The 24,793-nt window shown below is 38.2% G+C and overlaps 1 protein-coding gene across 3 annotated transcripts in view; it reads right to left on the bottom strand.

Moving 5' to 3' along the window:
- The window catches only part of LOC136871866 (E3 ubiquitin-protein ligase RNF123), a 320,579-nt gene that overhangs the window by 19,538 nt on the left and 276,248 nt on the right, over positions 1-24,793 (bottom strand). For all 3 annotated transcript variants that reach the window (XM_067145510.2, XM_067145511.2, XM_067145509.2), the window contains exons 19-20: positions 17,461-17,601; positions 12,547-12,724 (exon numbers count right to left, since the gene is read on the bottom strand). In XM_067145510.2, the coding sequence (XP_067001611.2) occupies positions 12,547-12,724; positions 17,461-17,601 (319 nt within the window). The remainder of the gene's footprint in view (positions 1-12,546; positions 12,725-17,460; positions 17,602-24,793) is intronic.

Consider the following 24,793-nt stretch of genomic DNA (forward strand, 5'->3'; position numbering starts at 1 on the left):
TCAAGAATTTGTTTTACATTAAGAAATGCCGCACAGAAGCCCATAAGAATTCTCCTCTTAATAAAATTCTGAAACTTTATAATACATTAAATACATATAATTTGCATATCCTTTTCATGAATCGAATCAACTTTGAATTGGCGTGTGATACTTTCCTATAATGCACATACTGTTGAATATTATCTCTGTTTTCTGTATATGTTTTATTTCATTCTTCTAGTTGTTCTTTTATTTCTCTTCTATTTGAATTCACAGTTTTCAAATGACCTATAAATTAAACACTTTATTTCTCTTTTAGAATATTATTTTGGATAATGTGTCATGTGTCATGTTTAATACGAAGACTGTATAATTTAAATGTATAACTGAATGTGTTACTTTGTGTTAGGCACCACTGTAAAATAATAATTATTAATGTAGTAACTGTATATTTTTATTGTATTACCAACTTTGTATTGTTTGGGTAGTTCATTGTATTCTTTGTCTTGTCTTTTTTCATTTAATGTTTAGTAGTGTAACTATTAATTTTACTGTATATTGTGAACATTGTAATTGGGCAAAAAGCCTGTTATGTTAATAAATAAATAAATAAATAAATAAATAAATAAATAAATAAATAAATAAATAAATAAATAAATAAATAAATAAACAAACAAACAAACAAACAAACAAACAAATAAATACATAAATAAATACATAAATAAATAAATAAATAAATAAATAAATAAATAAATAAATAAATAAATAAATAAATAAATAAATAAATAAATAAATAAATAATGAACAAGGAGAGTGTGTATGTGGGGATCTTCAAAAAGCAGAAGTATTCAGTCAGCAGTATGTAAAGATTGTTGGTTACAAGGATAATGGCCAGATAGAGGAGGAGACTATTGCTAAAGAAGTATTAAAATTTACATATGATAACAATGATATTTACAATAAGATACAAAAGTTGAAAACTAGAAAAGTGGCTGGAATTGGTAAGATTTCTGGGGATAACTAAAGAAAATGGGTCGGGATATAGTACCATATCTGAAGTACTTATTTGATTATTGTTTGGTTGAAGGAACTTTACCAAATGAATGGAGAGTTGCTATACTAGCCCATGAGTATGAAGGAAAGGGAGATAAGACATAAAACTGAAAATTATAGGCTAGTAAGTTTGACATGCATTGCATGTAAGCTTTGGGAAGGCATTCTTTCTGATTATATTAGACATGTTTGTGAAATTGTCCAGCTCCATGGCTAAATAGTTAGCGTGCCGGCCTTTGGCCACAGGGGTCCCGGGTTCGATTCCCAGCAGGGTCGAGAATTTTAACCATCATTGGTTCATTTCCCTGGCACGGGGGTTGGGTGTATGTGTTGTCTTCACCATAATTCCATCCTCACCATGATGTGCAGGTTGCCTACGGGTGTCAAATCTAAAGCCCTGCACCTGGCGAGCCGAACCCATCCTGGGATCTCCCGGTACTAAAAGCCATATGCCATTTCTTTTTTCTTTTGTGAAATTAATAACTGCTCAAGGTAGGATTCCAGCAAGATATAACAGATATCTTGGATTCAGGAGGTCAAATGGACTGTATCGCGACTGACCTGTCTAAAGCATTTGATAGGGTGGATCACGGGAGACTACTGGCAAAAATGAGTGCAACTGGACTAGACAAAATAGTGACTGAATGGGTTGCTATATTTCTAGAAAATAGATCTCAAAGAATTAGAGTAGGCAAAGCTTTATCTGACCCTGTAATAATTAAGAGGGGAATTCCTCAAGGCAGTATTATTGGACCTTTACATTTTCTTATATATGTAAATGATATGAGTAAAGGAGTGGAATCACAGGTAAGGTTTTTTGCGGATGATGTTTTTCTGTATAGAGTAATAAATAAGTTACAAGACTGTGAGCATCTGCAAAATGACCTCAATGTTGTGAGATGGACAGTAGGCAATGGTATGATGATAAATGGGGTTAAGAGTCAGGTTATGAGTTTCACAAATAGGAAAAGTCCTCTCACTTTTAATTACTGCGTTGATGGGGTGAAAGTTCCTTTTGGGGATCACTGTAAGTATCTGGGTGTTAATATAAGGAAAGATCTCCATTGGGGTAATCACATAAATGGGACTGTAAATAAAGGATACAGATCTCTGCACATGGTTATGAGGGTGTTTAGGGGTTGTAGTAAGGATTTAAAGGAGAGGGCATGTAAGTCTCTGGTAAGACCCCAACTAGAGTATGGTTCCAGTGTATGGGACCCTCACCAGGATTATTTGATTCAAGAACTGGAAAAAATCCTAAGAAAAGCAGCTCGATTTGTTCTGGGTGATTTCCGACAAAAGAGTAGCGTTAAAAAATGTTGCAAAGTTTGGGCTGGGAAGAACTGGGAGAAAGAAGAAGAGCTGCTTGACTAAGTGGTATGTTACACGTTATAATTCTCATGTTAGGTTCGTATTGAAATGTACGTAAATACAAAGTATGTTACAAGTGTTATTTTTAATATTCACCTGTTCATTATAGGGGCTGCCTGGCCGAGGCGGTAAAGGCGTGCTCGGTTCACCCGGAAGGACGTGGGTTCGAATCCCTGTCAAGAAGTCGTAAAATTAAAGAAACGAGATTTCCACTTCTGGAGGTGCATATGGCCCTGAGGTTCACTCAGCCTACATAAAAAATGAGTACCAGGTTAATTCCTGGGGCGGCCGGGCGTAGAGCTAACCACTCTATCCCATAACGTGCCAAGGTTAACAATGGTGGAAGCCTTTACCTTCCACTCCTCCAAGGGCCTTCATGGCCTGTACGGAGGTGACTTTGCTTTTTGCTTACCTATTCATTACAAAGAGATCCAGTAAATTAAGAATTAAATCTTATCATAAAAAGTTACAAGGGACATGTTTCGCCCATTTTAAGGGCATCATCAGCCTCAAACTCATTGATTCAGTGCTCCGGAGAGTGTGATCTTGTGAACTTGTCAGCTTGATACTACGATTTTAACCAAGAACATTCTAATAATTTTATGTTAAACACCTACATTGATATCCTCTTTTTATGATTTGTAAGAACAATCAGGATCCTAATTATTCACCTTTCAGGTTTGAGTTCGAGTTATGAGATTGATTCTGATGGTTCGGTCAGCTTCCACTTCGAACGCTAGCGTTGTGCCACGTCTAGGGAGCCATCTGGTGGTGAATGAATGTACCATTTCCACTTTTATTATAACATTTAATTTTTAAAGAGTCATTGTTTAAGAAGCCTTTCTCGTGGACAGTCGAGATTTCTTCTGAGGACGCAGAGCACAGTTCTCTGCGAAATGTAAAGAATTTCACCTTATTTTCTTGACACAGCGTAAGCCCAAAAGCTATACAGTATCATGTCTATAAGTACGGGCCGTGAAAGCATCAATGGCAACTATATTATGTCTATTAAAAAACAAGTGATAACCAAAAATTGCTGATGTGTATGTGAGGCGAGTGACATGGAAATGTTACAGTGAGTTGCTATGAATGACTGTTCGTATGATATTCGAGATCATAACAATCATCACATGGTGGCATTTGATTGTGAATAAGAACAGTTTTTTCTAGTAAGAGTAAGCTGATATGGAGTTATGAGGTGTGGTCTCATTTCATTTCATAGATTAAACATGGTGAGGTGTGTAGAAATCACGTGATGGGTTGGTTGAAAAACAAATGTTGTGAAGAATAAAATGTCGCATGAATTGGCGTGAAACTCGAGGGACATCCTCGCATTGTCTTCGATTGTTATTATCATGGATTGGCGATCTGTTATTTTCAGTTTCAAATGGGGAATCAACTAATCTTTAAAAGTGAATAGGCAGAATCAATTGGGTTGAACCCTGTGAAGGAAAAGAAAAACGTTATGTGTCAGTTGCTAGATCTTAAAGGATGCACTACTGTGCTGGAAAATGTTATTTAAAATGCTTACCCCTTATGTTGGCTGCGAGGTGAATAGTCCCTTGGTTGTTTAAGAAGGTCTATCGGTCACTAGCTTGTTGCTGCGCGTGTTGTATGGATGTGATCGTAGAGGCAGGGAAGAAGATGGGAGGGGAAGGGAGGGCGGGACACTGCGCAAGTTAGGAGCAAGCGGAGGGGATGCAGTGCGAAGAGGCACTGCAGGTGTAGTTACTGTCGCTACCGGTAGATTGAATGCATGTTTATAATAAAACATTTTTATGAAATTATTAGCAATGATACCAAAATTAGCAAATAGATTGGGGATTTGCTCGATTATAGGACTATTAATATCCAATATGTCGTTTAGATTACTATTATTATTAAAATGCTGGGCCAAGGAAATATAAGCATTTTCGTACCTGGTCATTAGATTACTTTTGTTTACATAAGTATTTGCATGTCTTGGTCAATGGTACTGAAAATGTGCCCCATGTCCCTCATATGAACGCTCATGGCGGAGTGTTTTTTATGTTTCAAGGCACTGTAGTGTTCTAAGTATCTTATTCTGAAACTATGACCAGTCTGTCCCACACATGAGAAATTGCACTGGGTACACCCGAGTCTGTATATTCCAGAGTTAGAGAATTTGTCGTAAATTGTATTAATAGAATTAGAATTGAAGAAAATGTTACAGTTAGTGTTACAAGTCTGGTACACAATATTGATATTGTGCTTTCTCAATGGTCTGGTGATGCGATATATGACTGGGTTGGTAAAAGTGAAAGTAGCTAGATTTGCTTTTTTGGTTTTGTCAGGAACTAGTTTAGTTGTAGTCTTTGATTTGATTTTACCTATAATCTTAGTGATCATTTCAGGTTTAAAGCCATTCAGCATGTAAACTAAACTGAAGAATGTTGCCTGCTTATGGGAGTGGGGGTGCAAGGATTTGCTTTTTATTATTAAAGGTGTGGCATACTGTTTTCTGTAAATCTGGTAAATGAACTTATCTTTATCTCTAGTTAAATTAAAATCTAAAAAGTTCAAGGAGTTGTTGATCTTGTCTTCCGTAGTAAATTTAATATTATTATTAAGGTTGTTGAGGAACGTAAGTACGTTATGGCTATTGTTCTGCCGTTTGTCTGTGATAGCGAACGTATCGTCCACATATCTTAGCCAAAGCTGTAAGCTGCTGATTTTATTAATTATCGAATTAGTTTCCAGATTGTCCATAAAGATGTTGGCAAGATGCTGGAAACCGGATCACCCATTGCTAGTCCCTTTTGATGGTATATTTTGTTATTGAATGTGAAGTAATTATTGCTGAGGACGAATTTCAATAAATTAATAAAGTCATCTTTTTCACATCTATTTAGGTTATTCTGTTTCAGAAGATTAGATTTTGCAATGTTAATTGTATCATTTATGGGTATGTTCGAATACATGTTAATGATGTCGTATGATACCATAACATGCTTGTCTGTTAACTTAAATGTGGATAATTTGTTGAAAACAAAAATACAAAAAAACCCAGAATTCTTTATGTAGGTGTCATTATTGAATTTAAAGTGTTTGCATAGGAAACGATGCAGAAATTTACAGACGTTATAAGTGGGACTATTCCTACAGTTTATAATGGGGCGCATAAGCAAGAGATACCAAATGCACCCCATTATAAACCTCACAAGTCATAATAATGATAATAATAAATCGAGCTCGATATTTCCATTATTTATACATGGGTTAGAGAATATTGTTTCCAAGTTATACGAGTCTATTACACTTGCGTCAAAGTGCGGTCCATGATTATGGCTAAGGTTTCAAAAGTGGCTCTTGAGCCCTTACTAGTTGAAAATTGCTGCTCCAGAACATGTAAGGGCAAACCCTGAACCACTTGATAAGCGACCTGTAGATTCAGCAAACACCACATAGTTTGGGATGAACTGGTAAGTGGAGGCACAAATGGACCAAGACTACAGAGGCTTCATCTCATGGTAAGTGGCATACTTAAAATATATGAGGGCCATAAATAAAGTAGTGGCAATACTGATAGAATGCAATATTTAATGAACTAACAAGTACAATTGAATTGCATTCCTTCAATGTAGCCACCCACAAAACATGTTATCTTTTGCTGTTGTATGTCCGCTAGCCTCAACTAACCTAACCCTTGTAAAACCTTCAATTATTATGTTTAATACATTTTAATTATTTATTAAATGCTAAGGACGACTAACATACGAGATCCCTGTAAATGCGTATTGTAAAATTGTTTAACCTCAAAATCTATTCCACTATCATTCTCATACATATGGAGATTTCTGGAAGCTTACTGTGATGTTTTATTATCCAGATATATGTGGAAGCTTTAAGAATTATGTAGACTTATTCTGAATGGGTTATTGTGTTATAATCAAAAGTTCGAGTTTAGTTTACACTGGAGTATACCAGTCGACTGGCCGGTCGATCGATTGTTCCTTGTATGTTCGGGTGTGTTCCTTTCAGAACATTTCTAGAAGTTGGAGATTTCTAGATCTGTCAAACGGCATATATGTCGAGCTGATGGCCGAGAGGCCGGGTAATTAGTCTTGCCTTGTGACAATGAAGTGAATGATCAGTGTGAGGACTTGGCTGATATCTGTACTTGTCAGAATCGATAGTAAACTGCTTCATCATGTTTCTCATAATAGTATTAGTATTGTTTATAATTGTGTATAACTGTATAACTGTTAAGCAAACTGAGTGGGAATTGTATGTTGTAAGGAACAGACTCAGTGTCAATAAAGTGGTTTTACAATCAGAAGTAAACATATCTCATGTGATATTTATTCACACCAAATAAAATTGCATTGAGAACAAGATTGCCTCATAGTAGTATTAGTATTGTTTATAATTGTGTATAACTGTATAACTGTTAAGCAAACTGAGTAGGAATTGTGTGTTGTAAGGAACAGACTCAGTGTCAATAAAGTGGTTTTACAATCAGAAGTAAACATATCTCATGTGATATTTATTCACACCAAATAAAATTGCATTGAGAACAATATTGCTAAATGTTGGGAAGCCGTTGGGGTTTGTTGGCAAGGCATTCTCTGTTGATAACAGTGATGGAACACTCTAGGGCGCGGAGTACAGATGCCATGTCAAGAAATCTGTGGCCTCGGAGGGGTTCCTTCAACTTTGGAAACGGGTCGAAGTCACAAAGACTCGTGTCTGGTGAGTACGGATGGTGTTTCAAGACATCCCAATGCCACCATTGCAAAAGAGCTTGACACTGTTTGCAACATGACAATGAGCATCGTCATGCAACATGATAGGGCGATCGTCTGGCAATAAACATGTAAACATGGACGTTTGCGTCGCATAGCTGGTCGTAGATGTTGCTCCAGAAATCGGTAATAGTAGTCACTGTTGATGGTTTGTCCCTCATGCACAGCATGCGTAAGAATAACACCATTGTTGTCATAACCCACAATCAGGATAAGCTTCACCAGACTAGGCTCCTGCCGAAATTTCTGTAGACGCTGCAAACATGGGTGATGCCATTAATTCGATTGACACTTTCATTCAGGCTCGTAGACTCATGCCCACATATCGTCAATGGCGACAATATGCTGCAGAAATGCGTCTCCTTCATTGCAGTATCTGTCCAGGTGGATGCTAGCCAGTGCATACCAGTGCCACTTCTGTAAGTCAGCGAGTTGATGTGGAAACCAACCTCTTCAGATAAGTCCTGGTCAGTCCATCGATAGTCTACGGAAATGAGACCACTCATGATGTTGATCTGAATGGACAGCCGAACTGTGCAATATAAATCCGCACTCATTCTGACTTGCATGAAACTCCTTGACCCATCATGCAACTGCCCTATACAGTAATGCATTCTTGGGGCAGGCTTCATGTAATCTTTGATAACATTCTGATGCACTTTTGCCAAGGGCAACCTTGATTTTAATCCAAGAACACTAATCACCTTTTGAAAACACACTTTAGAAGGGTGAAATCGACACTCTTTACTTCAATGCCACACAGCAACAACACTCCCAACTGGATACCCATCAAATGCACACTACACACCAATGACGGCGCCACCTGACCGCTCCCACATCCTATTGGCACATGCCTGATCTCCTGCGAGTATCTGGATTATGTTGCTACTACTTTATTTACAGCCCTCGTAGCATCAGGTCTTGAAGATCCATGGTCTTCCTGACCTGCGACATTTCCTTCAATAAGGTTGGTCAGGAAGCTGTTATGTCACAGGGAGTGTCCAATAAATTTCGCTGTCCTTTTCCTCACCATCACTGGGAATAGTTCTTCCTTGCTTGCGAGGTCAGTGCGAGAATCCTCCGAGCCATTATTCTCGGCTTTCTAGATCAAAGTGGCTACCACACCATCAGATAACTAATCTTATTGTAATGACAATGGGGCCGATGACCTTAGATGTTAGGCCCCTTTAAACAACAAACAAGAAGCAAGTAATGACAAAGACTGAGTGGACCTCGAAACCAGCCCCTCAGATCTAGGTAAAAATCACTGATCTAGCTGGGAATCGAGGCTGGGGTCTTCGAGTAACAGGCAGGCACACTACATTTACACCATGTGGCCAGCTTAGGCTTACTTACTTACTTACTTATCCGGCGCTACAGCCCAGTGTGAGCCTTGGCCTCTTCTACGATATTCCGCCATCTACTTCGATCCTGAGCGGCTGGTCTCCATGGGCGGATGTTCATTGCCCTCAAGTCAGCTTCAACTTCATCACTCCATCTATTACGGGGCCTTCCTTGTCGCCGTCTTTTGTCTACTCGGGATTTAACTACCTTTCTTGGCATTCGATCTTCCTCCATTCTTTCCACATGGCCAAGCCATCGCAGTCTCTGTGCCTTAATAAATCTAACTATATCCTCCTGGTCTAGTATGTTTTGTATTTCAGCATTCGTCCTTATCCTCCAACCATTCTGGTCTTGAATTGGGCCATATATTCGTCTAATAATCTTTCTTTCAAATATCTTTAACTTATTTGCGTCATCAGATAAAAGGTTCCAGGCTTCTGAGCCATATGTCACTACAGGTCTAATAAGGGTCTTATATATTTTGAATTTTGTAGGTTTAGACAATAGACGAGATTTAAATAATGTAAGATTAGCATAATAGGCCCTGTTTCCAGCTATTATTCTACGATGTATCTCCTCACTTATTCTATTATTATTTGTCAACATGGTTCCCAAATACTCAAAACTTCGTACATTCTCAAAATTATGTCCATTTATTGTCAGATTATCTTGACTTCTTCTGCCCTCTATAACAGTCACATGCATATACTTAGATTTACTGTCATTCACCTCTAATCCCATCCGTTTTCCTGCTTCCTCCATTTCAAGAAACATTTCCTTCAAATATCTATCATTCCTGGCCATTAACACTACATCATCTGCATATGCACAAATTTGTTTAGATTTATATACAATATTTCCTGTATCCATTATTTTTTCAAGGACTTGGTTAATTGCCAGATTAAACAAAGTAGCTGAGAGTGCATCACCTTGTCTGACTCCTGTATTAAGAGCAAACTCATTTCCAATTCTTCCATCCACCATCACCTTTGCCCTTACTTCTCCTAAAGTGATTCTGAACATCCTAATCAGTTTCTGTGGTATTCCTATTGTCTCCATGTATTCATATAGCTTATCCTTGTATATACTGTCAAATGCTTGTCTAAAATCTACAAACAACATATGTAGATCTATATTATGCTCATAGCATTTTTCCATCGTTTGACGTACCACGAATATTTGATCTGCTGTGCTCCTATTTCGCCTGAAGCCACACTGTACTTCATCCAATCTTTCTTCAGCATATGGAGTCAGATATTGTAATAGGATATTTGAAAATACTTTATAGATGATATTCAGTAGTGTGATACCCCTATAATTAGTGCATTCATATTTATTTCCCTTCTTATATATTGGGAAAATTATTCCTGTATTCCACTCATCAGGTATCCGTTCTTCCTCCCAAATCTTAATAATCAGTTCATGTATCTCTCCTAGCATTTCTTTGCTACTATTTTTAATCAGTTCACTTGTTATTCCGTCTTCTCCTGCCGCTTTATGGTTATTTAATTTTGCAATAGCATTTTCTACATCTTTCAATGTGGGGGCATTTATCCATTGTTCTGGTCCATTCTGCTTCATATGCCGTTCACTTTCTTCCACATCTTCTCTTTCCTTGTTAAGGAGCTCTCGGAAATATTCGGTCCATCTTTCACTTATTTCCTCTTCATTCTGTAATAGCTTACCTTCTTTATTCTTACAGCCATTCAATCTTGGCTTATACCCTTTCCTGAAATAATTAATTTCATTATAGAATTCCTTTGTCCTCTTCTGTAACCTTTGTGTCTCTATACTCTCTAGTTTCTTCTTAATCATCTCTCTTTTCTTCTTCTTACAGATGTTATTAGCTTCACGTCTGCATTTCTCATAATTTTCCCTATTTGACCTTGTATCTCTCTGTAACATTTTTGCTCTTGCTGCATTCTTCTTTCCAATCGCTTCCTCACACTCCATATCGAACAGCTTAGGCTACAGTTAACAATAATAAAATTACTAGATTTTACCTGTAGTTTACATTTCTTTCACATCTGCAATTATTTCACTAAAAGTGGATAAACAAACACTGACCTCCCACAGTGCCATATCTTATAATTTGCATGGAGGTCAAGAACTACTTTTGGTTTGTAAACCAGTAAATGGCCATGCATACTCTACAACACAGGTGCTTACCTGGGCACCCTTTGAGGCTAGCCCAGTGCGGCCGGGCTGGCCTGATGCAAGTGCGGGCAGATTACGTTGTAAGCATACGTCACAGTGAAGCGAGGGAGTGAACACACTTTGCAGGAGAGCGAGGGAGCATTGATGTTTGATTGTGAATATGAAGCTCTCCACCACTACTCAACAAAGTGCTGATTGGGGAACATTATTCAAAATAAAACTCTATAGTAAAAAAAAATAATAAAAAAATAAAAAATAAAAAAGCCTGACCTTTTCAAGATATTCTGGTTTGATTTATACTGTGCTCAATATAAACAGTCAGTTTAGTTTCTTATATTATTTATTCATTGAAAGAAAACTGACATGTTATGTTTGTATTACAATCTACAAAGGTACAGGGTTTAAATGTACAAGCTACGATTTACAATTCCTTGGGTGGGAATGACAGTATATCCATTTAAAAAAAAAAAAAGAGAGTAAAATTCCTGTTATTCATTAAGCAAAAAGTAATATATTTACATAATGCAACAATGACTTTGTGCAGTGTTGCAGTGTTGTGCGACTTTCCCTGTTCACTGAATTTATGAAAATAGTATTTAAAATTCAACAGGCGTTAGATGATAATAGCTGGCCTCCAAATGGCCAAAGAGTTTCATCATGAAGACATAGATATTTATTATCCAAGATTAAAGTACAACAACAATGTAAACGTATCTACCAGATAGATGTACAGTACGCCTTTAAATAAATAACCTCACTGATTTTATTTATCATATTAGAACTTTTTCTAAAGCACCTCTAAAAACGTAATAGTGAAAATTGTAATTCATTACATACAGTACAAAAATATTTGAGGTTGTAGGCCTAACTCTTTATTGTATCCGGTCAAAATACATAAACTCCAATGAACTTAAATAACTTATTTCTTACAACGTAAATTGGAAATGACGTGGATTTCTGCCCTCTTTCTTTCATTATTTTCTGCCTCCATTTCAAACTTGGGTATGGCAGCAGTGAGCAAGAGTGACTGGGAGAACTTCGCCCAACCTTCACGGACTATGACGTAGCCACGTCACTGTGGTTGGATAGCATACGCTCATTGCCTGCCAGCCCGCCCACTTACAGTGCTGGGCGCCTGTGGGGTGGAATGCCCAGCGTGAACACCTCTGCTCTACAACAACATGACGTATACACATACACTATGTATCAAAATGCAATATTCTCATTAATTATGCTTTGTCTAGTCTTGTGCTTCATCTCATGGCAGGTGGTATAGTGAAAATTTACCATCAGATTTTGAAGGTACTTGGTCCATGGTATTCCTCACCCTTTCTCACATTTCCCCTCAATAAGCTTGGTCAGGAAGCTGTTATATCACAGAGTGTGTCCAATGAATTTGCCTGTCATTTTTGTACAAGAAACTATTATTGGATTTCTTTTCTGTGCAGTTAATTCTCTGCAATTTTCCTTCAGACCCACATTTCAAAATTTTTAAGCAGTTTCCTGTCTTGTTTACTTAATGTCCAGGATTCACAACCACATAGCAGCAAGCTTCACACAAAGAACACAAAACATTCAATTCCTATGCACTATACAATTATATCACGGAAAGCTGACTTTCTAATCGCACTGTTGGTAATGGACACAAAACTTTGAGTGCTTCTGTTCTGCAAGTCAATTTTTGAGGACAGATGGTAAATAAAAAATTTAAAAAAATTAGGTTGACAGTGTCTGAACAAGAAACTTACCATCAAAAACATTACTGAAGTCAGATAATTAAATACAAATATATAATTCAATATACTGTTATCATCACTAAGTAATGGACATTAAAAGAAACAGAAGAAGAATGATCTTTATCATAATAAAAATTTACCTGCAAGACTGATGGCTGCAAGGCTTGAAGGTGGCAGAAATTGGATATGCATAGCAAATTGTACACACTTCCTCGTCAGACAGAATTTTAATCTCTGAGAGCCGATGCTGATAAACATCTAGCAAATGAATCATTCTTTCCACTTGTTCAATTTCCTCTGGACTAACATCATCAGCATCTAAAAAATTTAAAAGAAAAGTCATAACAGGATTTACATGACATGCAGTTTCTCTGGCAGAATTTACTACTGAATTAGAATAATAGTTGTCAAGACAGTCAACATTGCATCCACCTGTAATACAAATCATCCACTTCTTATGACCAAGGTTTAGCTGTAATAAAATTGTAACTTTTTACACCTGTCTGTCTCCTGTTTGTGAAGTTCTGTTGCATAGGTTGGTGCAAAAGCAGCTAAATGGATTGAACTGATATTAGGTATAGACATAATTCAGGATTCAGATACAGGCTTATTTTAACATTTATATCTTTAGTGGTTTTCATAGCCGGTACGTTAAAAATGTATAAGACATAAATGATAGCAAATTTAGTTCTATATAACTAGTTATGTAATATTTATCGATAGGACCACTAATAACAAATATTTGAGAATTAAATTTCAGGGCTTCATTTCGCTTAGTGTGAATAAAATTATTTATAGCCTAGATTGTAGTGCCTCATTCCTTGAATTTACATACCGATTTTCATTAAATTCTCTGCAGTCATTTTCTGATGATGCCCATACATACATACATACATGACTGAAAATTAAGAAGTGCATTCCCTAGTTACTGTGGATGTGACCGATAAAGAAATATCATTATTTTTAAATTCTGAGCAATGTATAGGCAAAACTATTATATATATACTTCAAAAACGTTAGGAGAAGAATTTTATCGCATGTAAGTAGTCTATGATTAAGATATATACTGGTGCTCTTATTCTTCCTATATGTTTTAAGAATGAGAGGAATCCTCCACATTTCATTGGAAAACTATGGCTTTGTGGCAGTAGTCAAATGTATCGTGCTGTGCCTCAAGAGTGAAATAGACAAGCAATGTCTCACTCTGACACCTAGTTAGTATAAGTAAAGAGTACGTCTCTATACTCTTTGTGTACGTTTCATCAGTCCAAATGAGGTATCTGAATGGGGCAGAACGTGTTCAGGCAGTCACATTACTGCAGGAAAGTGTGCAGTGTCTACAGAGCTTAATGTGGCCTCATCTGTGGCAAGGGAGAAAACAGAAAATATCGGGCACAGAAGACCTATATGTGGTGAATTGTTTTCTGTGCAACTGCCCGGGACCTACAAAATGATCTAAGAGCATCAACTGGTTGCAGGGTTAATGACCAAACAATAGCAACAGACTCCGAGAGGCAGGTTTAAGACCAAGAAGACCTCATCAGGTCCCTCGATTAACTGCTCGGCACAAGAGAGATTGACTTTGATTTGCTGAGGACCATAGGAACTGGCACCTGTGTCACTGGCGCAATTTATTGTTTACAGGTGAGTTGCGCTTTCATCTACCACGGTGCGACGGACATGTATGTCATCGTCATAGTGAACATTATAATGAAGCAGCAGTCCAAGAAATGGACAGATTTAGCTGCGGCTCAGTCATGGTGTAGAGTGGCATCACAATCGATGACCGATCGGATCTTCAGATAATCAGAGGCCGACTTAATGCTCAGAGGTACATCAACAAGATTGTACTGGAGCATGTTACGCCCACTGGAGTTTAATGGATCCCCAGTTCATCCTGCACCACGACAATGCAAGAGCGTATTCAGCAGCAGCCACCATGGATACTCGACAGGACTTCACGATTCAAATGTTAGACTGGCCTGCTCTGAGTCCCGACCTCGATCCCATTGAGCATTTATGGGATATGCTGGACAGACAACTTCAGACCTGTCCTGTAGCATCTCAGGCTCTTGAACAACTGGCAGAGGTCCTTACTGAGGAGGACAAAATTCCACAAGAAACTGTTCGCAGACTTGTCAGGAGCATGCCTCGAAGATGTAAGGCAGTAATACGGGCACATAGTTATTGAAATGTTTCTTTTTGTACTCTATGTGAATTAATTGAAGGACTCTCCACTTTGGTTTATGACACTGTGTTGAATTTCTTGTCATAGGACCAACATGTGTGATAAGAAATGAACAGGATATGTACATTTTAGTTAAATACAGGTTTAACTTTGCAGATAAAATGTCTGTTTCACTCCAACCATTCCTAAAAAACATAATGCAGGTGTTTAAAATGTCCCTTTAATTTTTTTTTAGATGCGTATAAAGTACCTGGCTCTGCTTGGGTACTTTTGTGAATGTTTAATTTTAGGATTTGTATTACATGTATGAATTTTTGTAGATTTCTTTATTGTGACATTGATTAATATTATACAAACTAACATAAAGAAATAAATGAACTGGATTAAAGCCACTATATATATATAATAATAAAGCCAAGCTTTCAGCCAAATTGCATTGGCCTTCATCAGGACATGAGAAGGTTTGCCTCCGACAGTGAGCAAAGAAATTCTCCCAAGGAATGTGGAAGTCATGCCCGTACTATCCACGGCCTACCCCACCAACTTGAGTTAAGGATCGTTACGCTATGTTGTGGTGGTTGGGAGGGAAGTTACTGATTCACCGCCCTCTGTCGACAGTTTGAGTGCGTCCCGCTGTGCCATGGTGGTGTTATGCATGTATTTCTGCAGTACAGGTCTCCATGAATTTGATAACTTGAAGCCGTCTTCCCCATTGATGTTATTTGGGCACAGCTCTATCTCTATGGCTTCCCTCACAAGACGAGCATAGAAATCTTTTACAGGCGCGATGACCTTCGCCTGGTCAAAGAGGATTTCATGGTCTGTACTGTAGAAATGTTCTGCTATGGCAGACTGGCTTATAGCGTTCTCCGTCGAGGATGAAAGAGCGACATTCTTTACTGAACTGATGTGCTCTTTCACCCTGGTGCTAACAAGCCTTTCTGTCATGCCAACATATGAACAACTACAACCACATGGAATTTCATATACGCCCGGTGTTTCCAGATGTGATTTTTCTTTGACTGGTCGAAACAGAGATTTGAGCTTCCGGTCTGCGGTGAAACATTCATTGCTTCGGCGCCTGTCAAGCCTATGATATAATGGAGGTATGTTGATGATGCCTTTGTGGTCTGGACAGAACGTCCTGAGAAACTTCATCTATTTCTAAACCACCTAAATCAGCAACATCTGTCAATAAAATTCTCTATAGAGATGGAGTCGGACGGATGCCTTCCTTTCTTGGATTTTCTATTAAGAAAGAAACCGGATGGCTCCTTAGGACATACCTGGTTGCCAGCCATTAAGAATTTACGTAGGTAGTTCCCTCCCCTGTCCCTTCACTATTGTTCTCTGTTTTTTCCAAATTCGTACCTTCCTCGTCGCCAAATGTTTCATTCCAGGCTTATGTCTATGTCTTACACCTGCCATATGTTACCCAAACATGATATGTGAACCACTTAGTCTGATTGTGATGGTTCAATCAGCTCCTGCTTCGAACGCTAGCGTTATGCCACGTCCTGGGGGCCATCTGGTGGCGAATGAATGTACCATTTCCACTTCTATTATAACATTCCAAAATTCAAAGTGTCATTGTTTAAGAAGTCTTTCTCGTGGACAGTCGAGATTTCTTCTGAGGACGCAGAGCACAGTTTTCTGCGAAACGTTAAGAATTTCACCTTATTTTCTTGACACGGCATAAGCCCAAAAGCCTATACACTATCACGTCTATAAGTACGGGCCGTGAAAGTATTAATGGCCCTAAGGAAAGGCATTGAGATCCTGAAGCACACCAACAGCTTCAATCATAAGGAGGGATCTGAATGGGACAACAAAAGCCTGGTTTCGAGTACTTAATAACCTTGAAGCCTGGAGGACATGGGGTCACAGCAGGCCAGAAAAGGCATTGGGCGATAAGTTGCCTGTCTCCACCAAGGCAGATCGGCCAATGTCAGACTCCACATCGTTCTGATACTTGGCCATAAGACGAGCCAATTGTGAACCCCCCCAACCATGCACACCACTAGGCGAGCAGCACACCATAGCCTGCACTATATATTGGATCGATGGTAGTGTGTCGGCCTCTAATTCCCAAGATAGCAGGTTCAAACCCAGCAGTGGTAGTCAGATTTTTGAACAGCGGAAAAAAAGTCCATTTGACACTCCATGTCATACGATGTCGGCATGTAAAGGATCTCTGGTGACATATTTGGCGTTTACCCAACAAAATTAATTAAATCTCAGCCACAGACTCTGTCTGCCATCTAGTAGGCCTAGAGTAAAACGGAACATCAAAATTGATGAGCAGACAGCCAGATGGCGTCAAATTAAAATGTCTGCACATGGTAGCTGAGGCCATATTATTAATTATTATTATTATTATTATTATTATTATTATTATTATTATTATTGTGATACCACTCCATTCCACTGAGTGCTTCGTAGCAGACTATTCACCATATCGTCCAGGGAATGCAAGATTCGAGCCTATCGCTGTGATGAAGCTGACTTCCTGCTGGTAACTTCAGATGCTGTACACTGGATTGAAGAACTAGATATTCAATTGTGAAGCACAAATTACTTTGTTTCTCACCTGTAAATATATATATATATTACTGATATGGTCTGTATAAGCCATACACTAAATAATAAGCAGTCAAAGATAGCGGAACCCTTGGAAATGCCAAACACAGTTTTCGGTGAAATGTCAGGACTACCATATGTTCTTGGATCACGGCCTACAAGCCCAAAATATATGTATATATTATAATGCCAGCCTTGAAAGCCTTGAGTGTTATGTGATGCTGCTGCTAATAATGATGATTATTTTACTACAAAACATGTATTTTCCTCAATCTGATCAACTTACAGTTGCGGAAAGAAAATACTTTCATCTTCTTGGCTTTGGGGTCCACTTGAAGATTTCCAAGAACAAAATGTAAGGAATCAATTTGAAAACTTGGTTCAGACAGAAGAGCTTTGGCTACCTTGGGCACAGACTCCATCTCCTCTGTAACAAAGCAAAACAAAAAAGACATAGTTTCATTGCAAATATTATTAATAAATGAGTATTCAAAAAAAAAAAAAAAAAAAAAAAAACATGTATAAAGGTGCTTCAAAATATAAGGCAATAAGAGCTCACACAGATAAGTTTCATTTTAGAGGCAAGTATAAGGATACAGTAGTAGGCCACTGATAAGCATTACTATTCAATATAGTCACCATTATTGTCCAAGCAATTGTTCCAATGGTACACCTAGGCATTGATGCTGACATGGAAGAAATCTGCATACAATCACTGAAGCCACGTCACGATCGCATGCTGAATGGCCATGTAGTTGTTGAATTGCTTACCACCCAGGTGCTTCTTCAACGGTCTAAAGAGATGAAAATCACTGGGTGCCAGTTCGGAGCTTATTTCACTTCCGCCACTATAGTTATTGTTGTCCCTACAGGAATTAAAATTTTCAGTTGACTTGCTACTCTCCACAGTACTCAACTAACATATATCCCTTCTTTACTTTGGGTACTAGGATTTATTTTTCTCTTCATCATTGGTGGATTAACAGAAGTTGTATTAGCCAATTCCTCATCTGATATCATCTTGCATGAAACATATGTTGTTGTTGCCCACTTCCATTACGTCCTATCTACAGAGGCAGTATTTGCAATTATAGCCGGATTTATCCAATGATATACTTCATTCACAGGGTTGACATTAAACCCAGTGATTTCTAAGTCTTCGGAATGTTGAAGAAAGACCCAGGTTTTAAGCAATCCAACAATGATAAGGCCATTCAGCATGGCATCTTGATGGGAATTCAGGGACTGAATGCAGATTTCTTCCATGCCGGAATCAATGTCATGGTGTACCATTGCAATGGCGAATAAGTTGAATAGTAATGTGTATCAGTGCCCTATATTGCGTATCTTTATAACTGCCTGTAAGATAAAGTTTCTTCATGTGAGCTCTTGTAACCTTATTTTAATGATGATGATTATGATAATGTTATTGGCTTTAGATCCCACCAACTACTTTTACAGTTTTCGGAGATGCTGAGAAGCCGGAGTTTAGTCCTGCAGTTCTTTTATGTGCCATAAATCTACCAACACGAGGCTGGTGTTTTTGAACACCTTCAAATACCACTGGACTGAGTCAGGATCAAACCTGCCTAGCTGGGGTCAGAAGGCCAGCGACTCAACCATCAGAGTCACTCAGCCTGGCAGATAATTGGATATATGTCCAAAAGGGTATGAAGAAGCAGCAGCAGCAGCAGCAGCAGCAGCAGCAGCAGCAGCAGTAGTAGTAGCAGCAGCAGTACCACAAATGTTACACTTTTTTTTTTTTTAATTGTTTCAATTACTTAGAGTAGCTGGAGTGCTGAATTCTACCATTAAAAGGAGTTTTTTAACGCTTCACACTTGCATGTTGGACAGGTTCCAACAACACAATCTCTTAAGTTCATATATCGAGACTCTTCCGCCATTTATTTATTCTAAGAATGGTTCAAATTAATGTCAGTATTTAACCTTTTAGCAACTCTGGGGTATTAACATTTTTATGAAGTAGCAGTTCGTGGTCTTTGGAATAGAATTTCTCCATCAGTACGAGGAGTCACTGATTGGAAAGCAACACTTCACCAAGCCCCAAATTCAGAAGATTACATGGGACTGTGCTAGGTGTAGTAATGGACAGAACAAGAAGGATGAAGAGAAACCTACTACTTCAAAAAATTGACAATGAAATAAGGCTTTCATAGAGGTTAATGCTTTTGAGATGTGCTGTACAGTGAGTTAAAAGTGAAGAAGAGTATACCTTTAAATTCTATATTTCAGCATTTATGTACTTGCATAAAGAATGCTATTTGTTTGAGATTGGTACACAAAATGTCAAGCCTCAACAATATATAGCATTACACCAATGCCTTTCCAGAAAAATAAATACAAGCAAAATTATGTAATCAGCCAAATTTATTTGACTGCTACAGCTTAGTATGATAAGTAAATCTACTGCCCGGGGTATCTTGAATTTAAGCTCTATCAAATGCCAAATACACTGATCTAGGAGTTTTAAAACATGGTTCATCTTTTCTTCTCCTCCCAGAATTTGTTCATCCTTGACTGCTTTACTAGATAAGAGAACTAAAAAACTACTTGGGGTGGATTGTTGCTTGGCATATTTTTCTGACAAACTTCCAATAAGAAGATAAAAACGTCTTTTAAGTCTCTTTTTTAGTTTCTGTTCGTAAGCATATTTGAAAAAACACAGATTAACTTTTCAGCAACTAACTACTTGAGACGTTATTAAAGTATAATTAAAACTTATTCTACCGAGCTCAATAGCTGCAGTCGCTTAAGTGCGGCCAGTATCCAGTATTTGGGAGATAGTAGGTTCGAACCTCACTGTCGGCAGCCCTGAAAATGGTTTTCCACAGTTTCCCATTTTCACAGCAGGCAAATGCTGGGGCTGTACCTTAATCAAGGCCACGACCACTTCCTTCCCACTCCTAGCCCTTTCCTGTCCCATCGTCACCATAAGACCTATCTGTGTCGGTGCGAGGTAAAGCAAAGCAAAAAAAAAAAAAAAAAAATTTGTAATATTAAGGCAATTAAGGATTTCAAACTAGCTCCTTCTCATGTTACATGTTCTTTCGACATAGACATGTTTACCAACATCCCCATAGAAGAAACAATTAAGATCATTTTAAAAAAACTTATTAGAACATAAACGCATTAGTGTACCAGAAATAGAGTATTTTATGATTATCCTAAAATTCGTGCTTAATCATAACTATTTTTCTTTTAACAACAAAATATACCAACAGAACGGCCTCCCCATGGGAGCCCCGACCTCAGGCATTCTAGCCAATATATACCTGGACCACTAGGAACATTCTTGGATTTTAGGTCACATTAAAAAGCTTGACTTTTGGTTACGTTATGTTGATACATACGCTATAATAAATGAGAAATTCAACAATAGGCAGAATGTTCTAAATATCTTGAACACTTTGGACCCAAATATAAAGTTTATAGTGGAAGAAGAAGAAGATCGTTCCCTCAACTTTCTAGATATCAATACAACTCAGAAAGAAAACCATTTTCATTCCAGAATACACAGGAAACCAACCTTCACACCAACCACAATTAAAAACAATTCTTTGCATCCTGATACACAGAAAAATTCATGTATTACAGTTTTATTAACAGAGCCTTCGAAGTTCCATTAACTGAAAATGAGATTTAAAAAAGTTCGCATACATCCGCAAACAGGTCTTGTTTAATGGTTTTAGTCTCAAAGTCATTAATAAAATAATCACTAACAAGGAAACATCTGCAATGGTTAAATCGCTGATCGCCTTGAAACTTGGAAAATACATTGAGGTACACATAAAAATGATGTCGGCATCAAGTTTGGATGCCAACATTCATTAGGGCGTTAACTACGGGGCCTAAAAGTTGCGACATTTCAAATTCTGCGCGACAGCGATGAATATCTGCTGGCCAATGCTAAGCCTGCACACTGCGTGCTTGGAGACACACCTCTGCATCTCCTCCCCTCCACGCTCCAATTGGTTCGCCACCGCACGTTTCCCTTCCCCCTCACCAGCCCGTTTTCTTAGCTGTCGAAGAGAACCGGTGCTACACTTTGGGTACTCTATCAGCCTTCCTCATATCTCTCCTTTGTAATTTCCACATTGTATTAATCAGTTTACGTTTTCTGAAACGTTTATGAAAACGTTTGCACCTGGCGAGTTGGCGGTGCGGTTAGAGGCGCACGACTGTGAGCTTGCATCCGGGAGATTGTGGGTTCGAATCCCACTGTCGGCAGCCCTGAAGATGGTTTTCCGTGGTTTCCCATTTTCACACCAGGCAAATGCTAGGGTTGTACCTTAATTAAGGCAATGGCCGCTTCCTGCCGACTCCTAGGCCATTCCTATCCCATCGTCGCCATAAAACCTATCTGTGTCGGTGCGACGTAAAGCAATTAGCAAAAAACAAAGTATGGTGCCCGTTGTTAATTGTGTTTTGTTCCGGTTTCCTTTTCACTATTTTTTAATGTTCCGAATAGACCAAAGATTGTTTTAGTTTACCATCAGTTACTGGTGGGGAGTTTGCCCGATGTAATGTATACGGAGTCATTTATTGTGTTGCCTTCTAATTGTTTGTTGTTGTACCAGTTCATACAATAGCCATTTAATTTTTTGCGTATATAACTGCAATTATACCCAGAAGACTGTAGTGTGATACTTTAATATCGGTACTTGTTGAATACATAGACCTTCGTCAGCTAAAACGCAAAAGTACCGGTACAGTAAGACTACAGGCCTGCCTGTGATTACTGTATATCTACTGCATATATAAATGCACATCTTTTTTATTTTTCAAGGCTTTTCTTATTACGTCAAACTTTACTACATTTAATGTCATACTCATTTCAAAGTTGCCTATGCATTAAATTTATTTATATTCGACAGCCATTGCTGTAATTGAAATGTGTCGTGACTGTCACTGCAAAACATAAATAAATCCTTCAGTACAAGCACAAATAAAAACATTCTACCTATAGGCCTATTCCTATAACGTGCTCCAAATTTTTCTACTATTCTACGTGATTCTACGTCTGCTACACTCGACATGCTCCTACTAACCTCTGTGTGTGTGCTCTCTTCGCCCGTCCAGTTCGTACTGTTCCTGCTGTTGCCCTCCCTCCTTTCTTCCCCTACCGCCTCGCTGTGCAATGTGTACCTTTTGCTCTCGTCTTTTCTGGACGTTTCCATCGGAATATAAATAAGGCCTGCTCTGGGCTTGATCGGCGAGTTGGATGAAGAAGACGACTTGTGTGGAGGGAGGACTTTCTTTTATTTGCGCTAGCGGCTGGTCCGTGTGCAATGTTTTTTCTTTTTATATGGTGTTTATTGTTCATGATTGAAGCTCAAGGACTGCTGGATGGGTGAGCGAACTTTAAATTTATATTCCCTTGCCATACTTGAATTTCTTTTTAAAGCTGCACTTCCTTATTTCATCATGCCGAAACGGCTGCTAATGACTGTTCACGCTAAAAATATTGCTAGTCTGAGCTGTTGACAGTGGTGTTTTTCTTGGAACTGCATTATGATCCTTTTTCAAAATTTGGCTTTCTATTACGTGAATAATTACTGTGATATGAACCATTGGATTCTAAAAGACTTGGTGAACAAACGCAAGAATAGGACTAATTGTATTCATATTAACGCCTAGCTTCTGTTCAAAATTTTGAATTCTATTAATGCTTGTAGGTTCTCTCTTTCCTAATTCCTGTTGCCAGCCTTAGGTACTGTTCTTTTGCACGTCCTTCCCTTTTTCCCCACGTTCCTGTCCCGGGTTTTTTCTTTTCTTGTACTTTTGCGATTGTACAGTGGCCTAATGCCTTTTTAAATTCTCTTAAAATTTTTGTATTAATGGGTAATATCTGTTTACCATTTTGTAGGATACTCCCAATGAAAACTATTGTAAAATTCATCCTGTTTCGAGTCTAGCTGTTTTTAAATAGCAAATTGTGTTGTTAAATGGTCGTCCCATTTATTTTTTGAAAATCAGAAGTATCTAATCTTTAAAATATTGTTGGTTTCTTTAATTATCTGTTTCACTTTCTTTGGCTTGTAAAAATCCTTCTTGGTGTTTGTGGTAATATATTATTATTATGAAAAAACTGTTCCTTCTTTTTCCCTGATTTTTATCACACGCATTTCCATGTCCTTTAATTATCTGTACTTACCTCGGGTCCCTCTGAAAAAATGGACACAGTAAAATGCTTCCCTATGCGCTCTGCTAAAACCCTTCACTTTGAAACTGGAATTTGAGTACTTGTATACGTATGGATTTTTCTGGAGAGCTGTGAATCTTTTTCGTGGCATGCCATACTTGCATAGACTGCTGTTTGTTTATGTTACTGCGTTTGTCAGACTAGTGTCCAAGTTCATGACTTAGTTATATTCTTCTATGATCGTGTTTGTTTTGTTGGTATATTGACTTACCATTTCCACTCTGGTGTATTGCGAGATTATTCTGAGTGTACATACTTACCCAAATACGACATCATACCCATACACACCCAAACTACTAAATATATTAACGTCACATTCCTTATACCAGAGTACGCAATACGGAAAATACCGGTAGTTTCAAACTCGGAGTTTATAATTGTTTATAATTATATATATATAGTTGTTGTTGTCGTCCGCGATGTCATTTTGTTATGACACAACTGATAGTGTACACAAAATGGGTGGGTGGGGGGGAGGGGACATAAAAAGAAGATCTGGACCTATAACCAGGTTTTGATATCCCGAGGTACAGAATCTCATTACATTCAATGAGATCCTCTACCCGGGCACGTAATTTCTTTACATAAAAAGGTATTTAACGTTGTTTAAAGGTGGGAGATTTATTATGTAGTGGGCGATTTAATTTAATTAATTCCATATGTATGTTTGCTCTAAAGGACACTACTGACAGCTTTAAGGCGTTTTAGAAGTAAATAATAATTTAAGCGTGGGTAGGACGCAGTACCCCATCCCACGTTTGACCACGCCCGGTGGTAGGCCTACTTAGCTCGGAGTTGTACCCACGAATGTGAGACAACTCACCGGAATTAGCAGGAATGAAAATATGACATTTGAATAAAATACGGCTATATTAGTGTAGGTTATTTATTATCATTATGTGTGAAACGGAACGTTATTTAAAGCATTTCAATTATTATAGTACGAGAAGAAGCACAGAATAGAGCTCGTCCCGTTGAACAGCTAAGCAGCCGGCAAGCGCGGGCAAAGGGAAACGTGCGGTGGCGAACCAATTGGAGCGTGGAGAGGAGGAGGTGCAGAGGCGTGTCTCCAAGCACGCAGTGTGCAGGCTTAGCATTGGCCAGCAGGTATTCATCGCTGATTGCGCAGAATTTGAAATGTTGCAACTTTTAGGCCCCGTAGTTAACGCCCTAATGAATGTTGGTACTCAAAATTGATGCCGACATCGTTTTTACGTGTACCTCAATGTGTTTTCCAAGTTTCATCGCGATCAGCGACTTGACCATTGCCGATGTTCCCTTGTAAGTGCAGATCTAAACAACAGATAAATTTGGCAGAACAAACAGAGAAAGCAAAAAAGTATATAAAGTTTTCATACAATAATACTAATATTTACGTACTCACAAATTTTGTTTA

This window comes from Anabrus simplex, chromosome 4 (genome assembly GCF_040414725.1).
Source record: "Anabrus simplex isolate iqAnaSimp1 chromosome 4, ASM4041472v1, whole genome shotgun sequence".
Taxonomy (NCBI): domain Eukaryota; kingdom Metazoa; phylum Arthropoda; class Insecta; order Orthoptera; family Tettigoniidae; genus Anabrus; species Anabrus simplex.